We start from the raw sequence: 16,191 nt of genomic DNA, 5'->3' as shown, positions 1-16,191 counted from the left end.
TCCTTCTGTGAACCACAGAAATAATAAATGCTAAGCCCACTGGAACATAATCTCAATCAGCAAGATGCCACCGCTTTCCAGATTTTCTCACAGGGCTCTGCGAGCTCCATGCCAAACCTAGTGGTGGATTTCTTCCTTCTAATCTGCCCTGATGCCTTATTCAATTATTGTCACCGCTCTCCAGCCATGCACTGTGCCTCCTGACTCCCATTTCCCACATGAGTCAGTCAGAGGAGGCTGAGTGTCCACCAGGACATGGTCTAAGGGCATGAGCCACCGTGTTCCACGTGAAAAGACGAAAACAAGTACAGAGAGAACAAGGCGGACCCTCAAAATCTTCCTGGCAACCTCACCATCTACTGGACCACTGGCTGGATGCCAGCAAGGAGGAGGGACATGAGGGGTCCAGGAGGTTCCTCTAGTTGACTGGCAGAGAGAAGCTGGTTAGCGGGGAGGATAAGCCAGGAGGAAGACAGAGTGGGCATTCCCATGCACTGCGGAATGGCATCACCACTGCCCTGGCTGTACATGATTTTATGGTAAGATTATTTTTTCCTGATCTTTTTCTCTTTAGCTGAGAGGAAAGGGAAAGCACACACCCCCTGGGTGACTTCTATACCAAATCACGAAAAGCCTGGGTGGTGTAGCATGTAGTCGTGGTGGGGAAGCCAAGGTGATTGAACAGTGCATTTTCTCTGAGGCTGGGGGTGAGGATCACTGCCTGTCTACTCACAGGGTAGAGAATGCCCTAGGGAAACTTGAAGATGAAGGAAACTTCTACCCAGAGAACATCAGTCGGATCCTGGACAACTTGCTGGAAGGCTACGACAATCGGCTCCGGCCGGGATTTGGAGGTGAGAGAGACCCTTTAGCAGACCGAGCACCTGGACTCTCCTTCCCCTCACCGCCATCGCAAGGCCCAGGGGCCTCAGAAGGGAAACCGAGTGGGAAGGTGCTGGGGTCCCCGAGATAGGCCACGTGCATATTCCCATCCAGTCTCTGCCCCTCAATTAGCAACCCTAAATGTGAGTTATTTGAACTCTGTGAGCCTCCGTTTCCCCAACAGTAGTGGGAGTGCATGAACACTGCTTGCTTCACAGAGTTGTGTGAATGGTGAGTTATATTCTCTGTGTAAAACAATGGGGTTTTTTTAGCATTTGTCCCATTAAAATCATCAATATGTTAGCTACTGTTATAATTTTCATTAGAGTGCTAACCCACTTCTCTTTTCCTTAATTCCCCAAATTGACCATATCAAATTCAAAATAAGGCAACTGGTGTGAATTTTCAGAGGTGAAAAACTCAAGGGCCCCCTACTGGGATTACTTTAGGATGGGCTGCAGGTTCTGGCCGTGAAGGGGGGCTTTGTTGTAGCATCACTGAGTTCAGTTCCTTCAACATCACTGGGGTAACTGCCCCCATCCTTCTGGGATAATTGCAGGTGCTGTCACTGAAGTCAAAACAGACATTTATGTGACCAGTTTTGGGCCCGTGTCAGACGTGGAGATGGTGAGTGAGCTCTGCGTGAAGAGGGTAACTTACTCAGGGGGAGGGGGCCACGTCCCAGTGCTGACGACGATGGGCGTAGTGACCAGGCACCATCACTCCATACGGGAACCCGGGCCGGGAGGGCTCGGCCACTGGAGCAGCTGACTGCTTCCTCTCCCCCACGGACGGATGGCTCTGCTGGAACACTTTAATCTGAGGGGTCTTGTGGGACGATATCCTCTCTTCCGTCCATATGTCACACACTGGTTCTTCCCTGCAAAGAAAAGATTTCCTTGTCTTTATGAAGTCCTAGTACATGTCTGAGGTAGCAAAACAAAAAAATCCAATAAAGATGCCATGTAAGAGTATATGAAGAATGGCTGTGAAACTTAAGGCATAGAACTTTTTTTGGTAGTACATCATTTTCAGCATATTTAATTAAAAGGGTAAAGGGAGTGATTTGGAAAGGCTAATGCATTTCACCTCTTATGCTGTGAACAGACCAGTGGGTGTTCTGGGGACCCTGCTCCAGGTACAGATGGCCGTGGGTTCGTAGAAGGATATTTATAGTAAGTGGCCATGAAAATCTGAACTAGTCTTCTAGAACAAAGTATATTATAAATGCTTTCACAGTTCTTAGGTAGCATTTTCCCCTAAAGGTAACATATAAATATTAAAACTGGAATAAACATACCTTTTTAAAGAAGTGCCTCATTACATTTTATTAGGGAAATTCTACTTTTGGATAGAAAGTTTTTAGAGACTTTTTCATGGTCTGTTCTTTTGCACGGAAAAGAATAAAGGAAGAAGGAAAGAGAAAAAAGGGAGAGGAAAAGAGGAAAAGAAAGAGGAAAAATAAAAAGAAAGATACTAAGGAAGAGGAAGAGACAGGGAAGAGGACTTTAAGAGATAAATGTCTTAAGACTCTTCATTAACCAGAATCCTCAATTATTTTCTATCATACTTGTCATGTGAGTACTGAGTCACCCAAGTACAAACAACCACAACCATATTCTACTGTAGTATTTGAAATCTGGGGATACTTGGAACTTTATTTTATGAATCTGTCTCCTTTTTATTTGTATAATTGAAACTTGTTACAGCTTGGATCATTATTATATTAATATATTGTGTCAAATTATATTTTAAAAATATAATCACCACTTATAGTAACAGGTCTCATAAAAGAACATGTAAAGTAGGTAAAGCAATTATTGGCAATATTTTTATATAGTTATGTTGATATCTATCACTGACTTTTGCAATGAACCTTGTCATCATTCTTAATATTTTTAATGTTATTTCATAAAAGCCATAAACTAAAACTCATGATGATTATTATGCTTACTTGAATGATGCTGTTTTTGAGTGTTCATGGGAACATTTACTGTAATGTTCTCTGAGGACAATATAAAATAACAAAGATGTGCAGCCCGAGTACGCCCACCTGGCGAAGTTCAGCTTGGAACTTTACTAAATGGTATTGTGATGCCTGGAGACACCTCGGATGGTGAACAGGTTGCTAAGGGGAAGGGTTAGACTAACTGATGGTAGGGAGAGCTGCACAAAACCTAGACTGCAAGTATTTTCATATTTTTCTCCTAAATGAAGGATTGGGAAATTGATAGGTCGACAGATGGAGAGACGGCCGGCAAAAAGAAGTATGTGGGGGATGGTCAAGGTTAAGAAGGAAAGTTTGCATAACACAGCGCTATCTTTAAAAACAATACAAACTCTTAGGTTGAGATCAAGAAGAATTCACTGAAACTATAGCTTTCCTGACAGGTTATTGTCATGAAACCTTGCTTTATTCCTTAAGTTTTAGGAATTGCACAGAGAAGTCAGTGAAAAAACCATTCTTAACAAACCAGCCCCCTCAGCCTGCGTGAGTATCTCACTCTCTTTTAGGAGTACACCATGGACGTTTTCTTCCGCCAGACCTGGACCGACGAGAGACTGAAGTTCGGGGGGCCAACTGAGATTCTGAGTTTGAATAACTTGATGGTCAGTAAAATCTGGACACCTGACACTTTTTTCAGGAATGGCAAAAAATCAATTGCTCACAACATGACAACTCCTAACAAACTCTTCAGAATAATGCAGAATGGGACCATTCTGTACACTATGAGGTAAGGTCTCTCCAATTCTACTTCCTCTGCCCAACTGAGCTGTCCATCACACTAACTCAGAACCATTCATTTCAATGTCCCTAGGCTTACCATCAACGCTGACTGTCCTATGAAGCTGGTTAACTTTCCTATGGACGGGCACGCTTGCCCACTCAAGTTTGGGAGTTGTAAGTCACAACAAACTTCCGAGAGTTTTAAATAATGCATTCAAAATACACAATTATTTGGTTTTAATCAGAGCCTGGAAAGCAAAAGAGAAATAATACTGTGACAGTCAAAGTGTGATTCCAGGAATATATTTACTTAATCATATCTGTCATAGTCAGAGGTTTTAGTTGTCCAGATTAAAGAAAAGCATTAAAGAAAATTTCTGTCCACATTTCCTTTTTATATAGAAAAATATTTTCTTTGAAAGAAAAAAACCACCACTAGTCAGATTCACTGTTATGTTTAATTTGTTTAAAAAATTCAGATGCCTACCCTAAGAGTGAAATCATATATACGTGGAAGAAAGGACCACTGTACTCAGTTGAAGTCCCAGAAGAATCTTCCAGCCTCCTCCAGTATGATCTGATTGGACAAACAGTATCCAGTGAGACGATTAAATCTAACACAGGTGAGAAGTTGACCAATACATGTATGTAATTCTGCAAGGTGACTCTGGTGTGCACCTTTAAAATATCTATTTCTTTTTCCTCTGTGCCGGCCATTCTCAGATAAGCTTGATGTTTTGAAGTGATGAGTAGCTTTCCTTAAGCTGATTTTTGCAACCATGTGCACATGAAGATTTGTGTCTCCTTGGAATGAGTAGTTTTGCAGGTACATGACACAAAGAACCCCACCCAAAACAATGAGCTGATATGATCTATCATCTGCTGATCAATGCCTTTGTCACACATTAAAATATGCCTTTGCTGATTTTCTTCTAGCCTGTGTTAATTTGAAGACCTGCGAGATTTATTCCCAGCTGCATTTTTTTAACGCACTGTCAACAACCATAACATTGATGTATGTGTCTTCCAACAGGTGAATACGTAATAATGACAGTTTATTTCCACTTGCAAAGGAAGATGGGCTACTTCATGATACAGATATACACGCCTTGCATTATGACCGTCATTCTCTCCCAGGTGTCCTTCTGGATTAATAAGGAGTCTGTCCCCGCCAGAACGGTCTTCGGTATGCTTCGCTCTTTGGGCTCCATTCCCATTCATTCTCCAGCTCCCATGCCTGGGGCACTTTAGGGAAATATTCACGCCAGTGCATTTTTTCAGTCCACAAAGGAAATAGGCTCGTATCTCATTCAGACACTTGTATCGTGTAAAATGACCCTTATCGTATTGCAAGTTGCGTAGTGAATCAACAAAAAATTTGTCTCAGCGAGAATTCTGGCTGGTTTCCTGTGACTTTCATATGTCCTATTTAATAAGGATTTTTTTAAAAAAAATCTTGATTTGGTTTTTTATAACCAAGAAAAAGCATAAACATAAAATCTGACATATAAATCCATAAAAGCAAAGGCTAAGTTATTGAACCCAGTAACATATAAATTGTTTCTCACTTTAATTTGGTTGAACCATAAGAAATGCTATTTTGTAGGTCTAGAAATAGTTAAATATTACTAATTTCCCATGGTTCAACCTAACTATTCAGTTCCATTTATGATGTATAGAATCACTACTAGTTTTGATGAAACAAAACAAGAAAAAGAGATATAACAGAAAAATATCATCACTAACTAAATCCATTTTCTCTGAGTTTTCATGATTGTGAATTTAGCAGTCCCTCGGGAAGACCTAAATTGAACTGAAATCTCAGATGAATTTTGACTTTTTAATTTACTGTATTGAAATACGTTTTTCTGTAAATTATAAAAGAATATCTATATTATGATTTTGACCATATTCAAATAGTATAAATTCACCAAGTCATAATTCAAGACAGAAAACTGCTGGCAGATAAAGGATGCAATTGTTTTCTCATTAGTAAATATTTTACCTTAAAACCACGCTGGGAATTTAAAAAACTGAGGAACCTAATTTATGATTATTACCATACTTGATAAATTTCTTAAATATGATAAAAGATTCCATCAGCTATGACAATTGGTCAGAAGTTCAAGGTTTTATTATTTTAGTGATAATTTGCTTTAAGTTTTCTAAAGAAGTAAGCAACTAGAATTTTTCATGACTTGAATTTTACAATAGTTAAGCTGAAACAATTCAAAATATGTTTTGAATTATTACAATGTACAGTTAGTCACAGTAGGTATTAAGGATACAAAAGTGATAATACCTATGAAAGTAATTGTGAACAACTATAAAACAATAAAATAACAGCAAAAATCACATTTGGAGAGTGTTTCATCCTCGTCACCAGCATATTCACATTTCAGCTTATATTTGCATTCCAAATGCTAATTCTGCACCTCTCACTCTTCTCCATTTCAGGGATCACCACTGTTCTAACCATGACCACTCTGAGCATCAGCGCCCGGCACTCCTTGCCAAAAGTGTCTTATGCAACCGCCATGGATTGGTTCATAGCTGTTTGCTTCGCTTTCGTCTTCTCTGCTCTTATTGAGTTTGCAGCTGTCAACTATTTCACCAATCTCCAGACACAGAAGGCCAAAAGGAAGGCGCAGACTGCAGCCACGCCCCCAGTGACAGTACCCAAAGCCACCGAGCGCTTGGAAGCCGAGATTGTCTTGGTAATTGTTTACTTTACTAAGCTAACCCACTATATTAAAAAAAGGTAACGCAGCCCCTGATCACAAACGACTAAAGAATCCAAACGTACTGTTAGTTGAGCGTGAGTTACATAAGCCTGGTCCCAAGGCCGACTTCTTTTCCAGCTTCACAGGAAAACGCCTGCAACACTCCTTCATTTATTTCTGCCCTAAACTTTCAGTGTCCTCTTTCATCTCCCTCACTGGTGCTGGCAGGTCCCGGGCTCTCAAAGACAAGCGAATTCTGCTCAGCCTTTAGATGTTTGCTTTGAACAGGTTCACTTAAACCAACCAGGGAGAATAAAGTAAAAAATTAAAAAAAAGTTATTAATGAGCCTTTGAGACTTCAGAGTCTGAAGGAAACAAACAGGGACTCCTAAGGAAGGAACAATTTTTATTCAAAATCTGCTTGTTGGTTTATTCCATGAGGGTGAGATGTATTAGGTTCTATGAATGCTGACTCATAAGCCAAGTTTTTGATTCATATGGAAAGATTTTCATGGTCATGTTCATATTAAAATGTGGATATAAATATGGTTTTATTCAAAGACATAATCAGTGAGAAATACCTATATGAATTAAGTTTTGACTTGCTGTGGCTAAGCTCTGGTCCCTGAAGGTGTTTTGAATAAATAACAAATGACAGCATTAATAATTCAAGGTAATACATGTGCTCCCAAATTCCAATTGTACATATGAGTAAATTCTTCCAATCATGAAGTTGCAAACACTTTTATAAAGGATTATAGAGCTGATTGACAAGTACATATTTTTATATAAACTCCAAACATAGTGGCTCTTGCAAAGAGGAATATTTTTCTCTGTAAAATTTAGTAATACAGATACTTTCAACGGAAAATTTCCTTATACTTAATCAATTCTTGTGAATATTTCCAAATCATGAAATCACGTGCAGTCCAGCTAATTTTTGGTCAACCGTTATGATAAAAAGTTTTACAATGTTTGGATTTCACTTCTGAAATACTCAGGTATTTATTGGCTGAAAAATGATAAAAGTTTTACTGAAACTTTTCTCTTTGATAACCTAAGAAACTTATTTGAGAATTTACATTTTATCCAAGAAATAAAATAAGGTTATTCCCGTGATAAGTGGAACTATATAATTTAAAGATTTTTCTTGGATTATCCCTTACTAAGAAAGAAAAAAATGCCATACAGTGATCCAGTCTAATTACTTCACTTGCAAATCGAAAACAGAGTGTCAGAGAGGAAAGTTATGAGTTACTAATTGGTAGAAGAACTAGGAATTGATTTCAGAATCCTAACCTCCACAGCTTTACAGAGGCCGCACCGAGACAGGACAGATTTTCTATTCCTACAACCATTCCTACAACACTGAGACAGGACAGATTTTCAGAATGGAGCTAAGGTCATCTTCAAAATTCTTCCCTTGACTTAATAATTTTTTTAAATATAGGTATGTTTTCAAGGGTCACAAATATATACATTTTGTAAGAAAATGTCAGTCTGAAGATTTAGTCCTTGAAAATTACTTGTTTCAGAAAAAATAAATTGCAAGTATTCTTTAGAATTATTTTGATTGTAAAAACAAGTAATCATGTTGTAAGCCATCTGTATTTACATAGGTATATAATTGACATATGTCCAAAGGTTATATATTAACATACACTTATAAGGGGAGAATAATGATTATCGGAATTCAGTTTAACAGTTTGCTACTTGAGGAACAGTAAAAATTAAAAGAAATTCATGAGATACAGGGTAAAAAAATAACTCCAATTACTTTGAATATGCTTATTGATCTGACAGAGAAATAAAAAGACCAACTTCTTCACTTAAATTCTTTTAAAATATATATTACTGATAAGACTATGATTTCAAATCCTTGGAAAAATGGAGTTATTATTCCCTTAGTCTATTATTTTAGAGGTATAATTTATTAATAAGATATAATTTAAGATCTCAGGTCTTCATATAAACTACTTTGTGCAATTCTAAAATAGTAACACAATGAACAAGTCCTTTGAGAAGCTGGATAAAATACTGCATTTATATAATTTCAAAGTACTTGCTCTGCAAGTTTCCTTTTTTCTAATGAAAAATACATTTGTAAACATGGATCTACTTAAAATATTTTAAGGCAATGAAAAGTAGAATTTCATTTCTAAAAACCTAGGTCAAAGTATAAAAAGAAAAATAATTAAACAATACAAATCTTGCAGATATCAAAAATAAATACAGATGATTACATAGAACATTTATATTTTATTTATGTCAAAACTTGGCAGTTTGCCTTATATAATGTAGAGAAACAGAAATTATACATTTGCAATTTTTATAACACAATGGTATATTATGATTGCTAGGTCATTTTTTCCTTTCAAATACCATGACATTTAAAAATGCCTATTCAGTTGTAATCAAAATAACATTATTTGAGTAACTTGGGCATTGGAATAGCAAGCCAATGGTGAAGTTGAAATAAAATAAGTGCTTGGATATTTTATGTGATTCTAAATTGTACATTTCAATGGACTCATTGCTTTTCAAAAGAAACTATTTGTAATGAATGTGGAGAAAAGTTTATCACTGATTTCGACCTTACAATAGGATAATGACAAAGAAATTCAGGCATTTTAAACTGGAAGGAATACCTAAAACTAAATCCTCAGAAGTGTTCTATAGACTAATTAATTATTTTTCTGCTTTTAAGGCATTTGGAACTGGAGATTTTATTTTTTTTAGGTTTTGAGAAGGAACTGTCCATGCTTTCTTTTCTACTTATATAGTATTTATCCTTCTTGTTTTTATCTGGTATATTATCTTGGCCTTAGAGAGTTGTTCTTGTCTTCGTGTTTCAGAACTTGCGTCTGAGGTATGCTTTGCTAGCTTCCTTGTCATTTTAAAAATCTAAGCCCTTGTTACTTATTCCTAAAAGAATCCTCCCTCCCCGCCGACCCATCAACACATCCAACGTGGCTTTTCTTTTTCAGTGGAGGTATGGTGTTCTTGGTAAATTATCTACAAACAAAATGGATCAAAATGTCATTAGTCAGGACAATAGTTACATTTATACTGATTGCATTATTAATTCATTTATTCATTTTTTTTCTTTTCACCTAGCACTCATTTATCGAGCACTTGTGAATTCAATGAATGTCTTAAGTACTCTTATGTGCCAGACGCTTTGTAGAATGCTGAGGATATAGTAGTGAGTCATATCGGTAGGGTTCTCTTCCCTCATGGAGCGTCTTCTCAAGCAGGAAGAGACGAACCAATGAGCCATGAGTATGTGATGAGATAAAGGCTGTGTTTAGGTATGTGGGGGGCTGAGAAAGAGTCACGCCAGGGTACCTAACTCAGACTGGAGTGGTCATCACCCTGAAGGAAGTGATGCCTAAACAGGGAACAGAAACACGAGTCTGGTCCTGCTCTAGAAACACTAAGTCAGTTGCTAGAAACTTGGGAATAGAGAAGGAACTAAGACATATGTCTTTTCCGGAATCCTCTTCAAGGCTGCAGTGTCTGCTGGGCCATTGCCACATTGCCCCCACCTATGTAGAGAGATATGAAGCACAGAATACTGAGAGATTTACCTCCTCTGTTTCAAATATTGCCAAGATTTGTTTGAGTAATTCTACCATTACTCAGTAGAATTAAGGATTGTATTAAGACCGTCTGAGACCCTCAGCACCTGAAAGATCCTGGTGCCCCTTCTCATGGCCCTGTCACTGTGTGACTTACAGAGGGGGTGGGGTGGGCTGGCTGAGGGGTGCAGGTGGTTAGCTCTTCCCCCGTACCTGCTATCAAATCCCCATCTAACATTCCATTCTTCAGCCTCCGAACCTTCCCATATGGTTTCCAGACACGCCCCTAGCACCATGGACCCACCAGATCACTGGTCCAATAAGCTGCTTCTCTCTAGAAATTCTGGGTTCAGCTGTTTTTAAATCTACCAGCTGTAGTGTAAGTGCAAGATAATTTGACAGAGTGCTTATTTTCTCCATAGTGACAGACTAGTTTAAAATAATCTGATAGTTTAAAATAATGTTAAACGCTAGGTGTTTTCAAAAAAATTTTTGTCATATTTTTGATGCCCCTGTTTGCTGGCTCTAGGAGCAGATGCAGTGTTAGTTCCTTGAGGAATGCAGCCCTGGTTCGAACCTGTCTGTTGAGAGGTAACCCAGTGCCCCTCCCTTTGTAATATATTAGACTCATTGAACATTATATCAAAATTGCTTTACGTATTTCCCAAATGCCTTATCCCTACATCATATAATTGATTGTCATAAAGTCCAGTTTGATTCAAAGTACCTTTGCAATATGCTGTTAATTAAAACAAAGCTGTGCTCTAAAAATACCCAGAGCAGGATGGCACTCAGCAGCAGGGGAGCCCTGGAAAAATGCAAAACCACAGGTGTTCCACTCAAAACAATGACAGCCCCAAGCTGAGCCCTCATCTGGACTCCACAAAAGCCTATTTTACCATCAAGTGAAGCTGCTGAGCTTACAATGAACAGGAGGGCGGGGTCTGGTGCAAACCTGTGGCTTGAATGGCTTGGAAAATTGGCTTTTCTTTTCATTTCAGAAATTCAATGTGATTCTTTTAAATTGGCATCCAGTCTCCTGTACTGTGAATTCCCAATTATCCAGGAGCTGATTATTCAGCACGTATGTTAGTTAGCCAAGCTTCATGCCTTTCCTTGAGCATATCTTTGCTGCCTGCTAGAAATCCCTCCAATTACTGTTGGGCTGTGGGACAGTTGTAACTCTAATCAGTGATTCAGTGATTCTCAATGGTAGGTGGGTTTCCCCCCAGAGGATACTGGCGAGGTCCGGAGAGAGGGCAGGGATGCTACTCAACATTCCACGATGACAGAACAGTCCCCCACAACAAAGGTTTACCCTGTCCAAAATGTCAGTGGCTCTGTGGTTGAAAAACCATGCCCTACATTGGAAAGCGGATGGGAAGAAACAGTAACTGTTGAGCGTGAGCTTTGGAATCTGAGAGGGATTGAATTCAGGTGCCAACAATTATTACTCGTGTGAGCTTCCTGCTTAAGCCTTCACTTGTTCATCTCCAAAATGAAAATAGCGTTATTACATTACAGATTCCTTCTCGGAACAAGCAAAATAATACCTGAGAAGTGCTGTGCCATGCTCGCCAATAGTAAGCATGTAGATATGGTACCCATCACGTAATGTGAAATAATATGCTAAAATATAATGTAATATAATCATAAGACCTTTTGTTCCTTTCTTTTTGCCTGGCTACTGAAAGAATCTTGAAAAATGGTTAGCTTTTCCTTCGTTTTTGATCCACCATATGTTTATTAAGCATATACTATGTTCTCTGCGCTGGCCAGGCATTGTAGAGCACTTATACATGACAATAATATGCCCTCTCCCATTCATGTCAGGAATGGTGATAAGGCATAACAGAAACAATATTTCCAAGGAAGTATGTTATGATAGCTGAAAGAGTCATAGCAGGTAAGCAAGTAAAAAAGTGTACAAAGTGTGTGTGTGCATATATACAACATAGTCTTTCTCAAATTCTTAGGGAAAAGGAAAAAATCACTTTAAAGATAGTCAGTCGAAGCTTAGGGAGAGTTGATGAATTCTCTGACATGTGGAAGTATTGCAGCTGAGTAGCATATACGGACCTGCAACCTAGAGCTTTCTGACTCTCTGGTCCTCTCAGCTCTTACACAACCCTCCATAGAGACTGGGGAAATAAATGAGGAAATGCGGAATCCTGTTGTACGGAACCTTTCATTCCAGGCTAATGCCAATGTGCTTACATTTTTCATGGTGCTTAGACTGGAATGATGTTGCTTAAGTCTGGGCAAGGAGTATTTGGCAACCTCATTTTAAGCCATTTCTGACACTAACAATGCTAAGAGATCGACAAATAACTCCCCCGACCAACATCTCTAAAAAGGAGAGAGATAAAACAATGCTTTATGTTTCTATGGCAGATTATGTTTTATAATTACCTTCTCACATCAGCAAACTTTTTTAATGTCTGCCCCCTTTCTTTCTAAAAAAAAAAAAGAAAAAAACCCCACAGGTTTCAGACAGGCAAGGCATGATATTAAAAGCCAAGACAAATTTAGAAGGAAAATCTCTCTGAAGGCTTGCCCTCTTTCGACTTCATCATGATCCTTAGAAATCTTGCTAGAGGAAAAGATTTTAACGTTCCATACATCTGGCAGGAGGATACTTCTTGGAGAATGAAACAGTGACACACTTTCCTGTGTCAGGTGAAGAATAGATTAATGACATATTTACTGAATGAAAATTCAAACTGGAATCTTAGGAACATGATAGAAGCTTTCGTAGGACGGTGCTACGCTGATTCTCTGAGAGAGGCAGCACACATTAAGACCCAAGTACCACTCCTCTGGTCCTGTTCACGGTCAATGTCTGTGACCCTGGGCACAGGAGTCCTGGCCTGTCAGATATTTTTAACAGGAAGCATCACTTATTTTCTGTCTCAGATCAGCAGACTGGTCCCTCCACTATTTTAAATGATCTCCTACCTCCAAGACCTATGATGTATTTAGTTCTGTCCAGAGTGCCTCGCATATTACTAGCCCATAGGTAACAAAGATATTCTTTGCTTGAAATTCACCACAGTCCCAACACATTAGACTTGACTTCACAGATTCATTTTTGCTTTTGGTGAAGAAACAGATTTCTCCGTGCTCCCTAAAAGCACAGTGGGCTTGAATTCTCTATGATGACTATTATTATTTAGATGATCAAACAAATCAAACAGCAAAATTTGAGAGGGGGAATACAGAGAGAAGAGGCTCTCTGGGTTGTTGTCTCCTACAGTCCAAATGTCACTGCGCCGGTGGGTCATTCTGGTCCTGTGGCTTAGCCATCACAGGGGAGGTGGCGGCCTCGCCTTGCTTCTGCAGAGCTGCCGGCTGAAGCCACAGGAGTCTGCCCACGTGAGTAACGCTCCCCGCCAGGCAACAAAGTGGTGACTGTGCTGCCAGGGAGGAGACGAGGTGGTTTTACAAGAGCAGGGAGGATGTGCAGCAGGTGTTTGAAGGAGAGACCCCGCAAGGACGGCCTGGCCACAAGGAGAGCGACTCTTCCAGGGTGCAGCGAAGACGAGAATCAGATCCAGGCCGCCCAGTCTCCAACAGTGTGAAAGGAATCGAAGGCAACCAGAGCTAGAGTCTCTGCATGAGGCCCCGTGCTTTCCGGATGAGAGAGTTTGGGGATGAAGCAAGCTGTGCGGCTGGGTGGGGGTGGGGGAGACGCTTTCCCCCAGCTGGGTCTTGGCTCTCTCACCTATCAATCCGCGTGCTAAGTGTCCCTTTCAGGACTAAAATCGATTGTCTTATGATTTCAATGGAACAGAAAGTTGAATGAGAGAGAAGAGCATATAACAGTTCTGAGGTTAGGGAATGAATCATTTTTTGGTCACTTAAGATGGAGGAAAGCCAGTGGAGAATTTCTGAATAGGAAGCAGAACGCTCTCAATATAGAACTTCTGAGCTAAGAGGCAGTTGTGCTTCAGGGGATCGATCGTCATCCTGTTCAGTCTCAGGGTATTTATACTTTGTCACTGGCTTTTAACGCACATGAGCACCTTCCTAGATATCTCCTTAATCTCAGTGGTTCAAATTTTAGAACGGGCAAAGATGGTGACGTAGGCTAGGAATGTATTTAGGAGAATGATATCAACTAACTAGGCTGTTACTTTACCCTATATGAACTAACATATCCTATATGTTGTCCTATATGAACTGACATCTACATATTCCTCTTGAATTTTGCCCTCTCATTGCCCACACTCACTGTGCTGTGGGTTTACGGTAACAAGGGGCGGATCCGCTCTGTGCCCTGGCTCATCTCCTCCTAATGGCACAACGCTCAACATGGTCCCTGGGACATGGAACACGCCCAGCATCAACTGCTGATGTATTAAATTATAGGATGTTGGATGAAAGCAAATCAATTAAAAAAACTGTTTTGCTGCTTTCTTGGAAGAGTAGCACCATCAAATACTAGACAAATTTGCTGATATTTCATCTCACACAGTAGTTAAGTAGTCAATAAATAGGCACCAATGATGGAAAAAAATGAATCTGAATAAGCGGACTTTATTCTTTACGTAGGCTGACTGTTTATGTCTTTTTCCCGCAGCATCCTGATTCCAAGTACCATCTGAAGAAAAGAATCACCTCCCTGACCTTACCGATAGTTCCACCCTCCGAGGCCAGCCACGTCCTCACCAGAGTTCCTGTCTTACCATCAACTCCCATCACTCCCCCGCCGCTCTCCCCAGCCTTCGGAGGCACCAGCAAAATAGATCAGTACTCTCGGATTCTCTTCCCGGTCGCGTTTGCGGGGTTCAACCTTGTGTACTGGATAGTCTATCTTTCCAAAGACACAATGGAAGTGAGCGGCGGTGTCGAGTAGCTTGCAGACAGGGCACCCTGTCTTATACGAGTTCTCATTTTCTGAATTTTGTTTTCAAAAATAGCATTGAGACTTGAGTAGATGCTTTTCGAAATATGAAATCAAAATGGAAAATCTGTAACGCGGAGTTTTCGGTAAGCAGATACGAGCCAAAAAGCGATAATATTACTCCTCAAAATTGGGAGTGGAAGGTTGCTAAAATGTATGACTGTGGATGGTGGACACAAGATGCAATATATAGATCTTGTATCATAGGAGTATATACTTGAAACCTGTATGATCTTATTACCCGAGTCACCCCCATAAATTTAATAAAGTACGACTTTGGTGTACATTAGAGAGAAACTTTATAAGAAGGTAAGATTGATGCAAGGTGAATTTGCCAATCTTCGTTCTTCCTTGTTCAATATTTGAAATGTCACTGTGAATAGCATATACCACAATGCAGACAAAATAAGAAAGGCTGACAATTCCAAAGGTTGCCTTAAAATATATTTATTTTGGCTTAGTTTTCAAGGGAGCAAAATATAAATAGTGTGAATATTTACCAGTGGGTTACTACCAGCATGGTGGAGGCCTTTACGCTAGTGAAGTAGCTTTCAGTGGCATTGCAAAGCCTGTATTGAGCTTATCCATTTGTTTTAACCTTGCTGCGCTATTTTACCTCAATGAAGTATGGTGTTTATATACAGACGAGTTACACATCAATTATAAATTATGTATGCATATGTACATAGCTTTAGTTGGGCTGCAGTACCACATTGCTTTATCTTGTTAAGCTTTCCTTTTAAAATAATCTGTTCATTATAATTCCATGAAGTTATGGGAAAAAATAGTGATTAGAGGGAAGCCTTGTGTATTATGACTGTGATCATATCTTGTATTTTCTACCTTTCTGAGTATACTGCTAAATAAAACAACAATGAACGCGGTTATCTGGCTGTCTAATAAAGCAAGGGGGTGGAGTTCCCTTAAGTACAGAGAAATGAGGTGGTTACCTCCACCCCAATGTTAGTGTCCCCGGTGATTCTACCAGATACAAGAGAGGGAGGGCCAAGCTCAGTCAGAGACATGGAAATAAAGAACAAACTGACGGAGACCAGAGTGGGGTAGGGGGGACAATGGGAGAAAGAAAGGGAAGGTTAAATGAGGGAACATGTATAAAGGACCCATGGACAAAGACAATGGGGGAGGGGGGACTGAATGTGGGAGGTGGTGGTGGGTGGTGGTGGGTGGGGCAGGGGAGAGTGGGGAGGGGAATGGGGACAACTGTAATTGAACAACAATAAAAAAAGACAGACTTGGGTTTATACCCAAATAGTCAATCCTCCATCTCCTGTCTGCTCACTCATGCACTTTTAGTTATAAGATAAATAAGGTCTGAGGATCTAATGTGCAATGTGATGGCTATAGCTGTAA

The 16,191-nt window shown here is 39.7% G+C and overlaps 1 protein-coding gene across 1 annotated transcript; it reads left to right on the top strand.

Moving 5' to 3' along the window:
* Nucleotides 1-222: 222 nt before the first annotated feature.
* GABRA6 (gamma-aminobutyric acid type A receptor subunit alpha6) lies at nt 223-15,674 on the top strand. The gene is made up of 9 exons (XM_045824180.1): nt 223-539; nt 736-854; nt 1,442-1,509; nt 3,397-3,617; nt 3,702-3,784; nt 4,090-4,233; nt 4,644-4,796; nt 6,068-6,327; nt 14,497-15,674. The coding sequence occupies exons 1-9, from the start codon at nt 490-492 to the stop codon at nt 14,770-14,772; spliced, it is 1,374 nt and encodes a 457-aa protein (XP_045680136.1). The 5' UTR covers nt 223-489; the 3' UTR covers nt 14,773-15,674.
* The last annotated feature ends 517 nt before the right edge of the window (nt 15,675-16,191 follow it).

Source organism: Phyllostomus hastatus, unplaced genomic scaffold (assembly GCF_019186645.2).
Source record: "Phyllostomus hastatus isolate PE091 unplaced genomic scaffold, TTU_PhHast_1.1 phas_contig_150, whole genome shotgun sequence".
Taxonomy (NCBI): domain Eukaryota; kingdom Metazoa; phylum Chordata; class Mammalia; order Chiroptera; family Phyllostomidae; genus Phyllostomus; species Phyllostomus hastatus.
The sequence above is the reverse complement of the archived record's forward strand: the minus strand, read 5'-3'. Positions and strand labels throughout refer to the sequence as shown.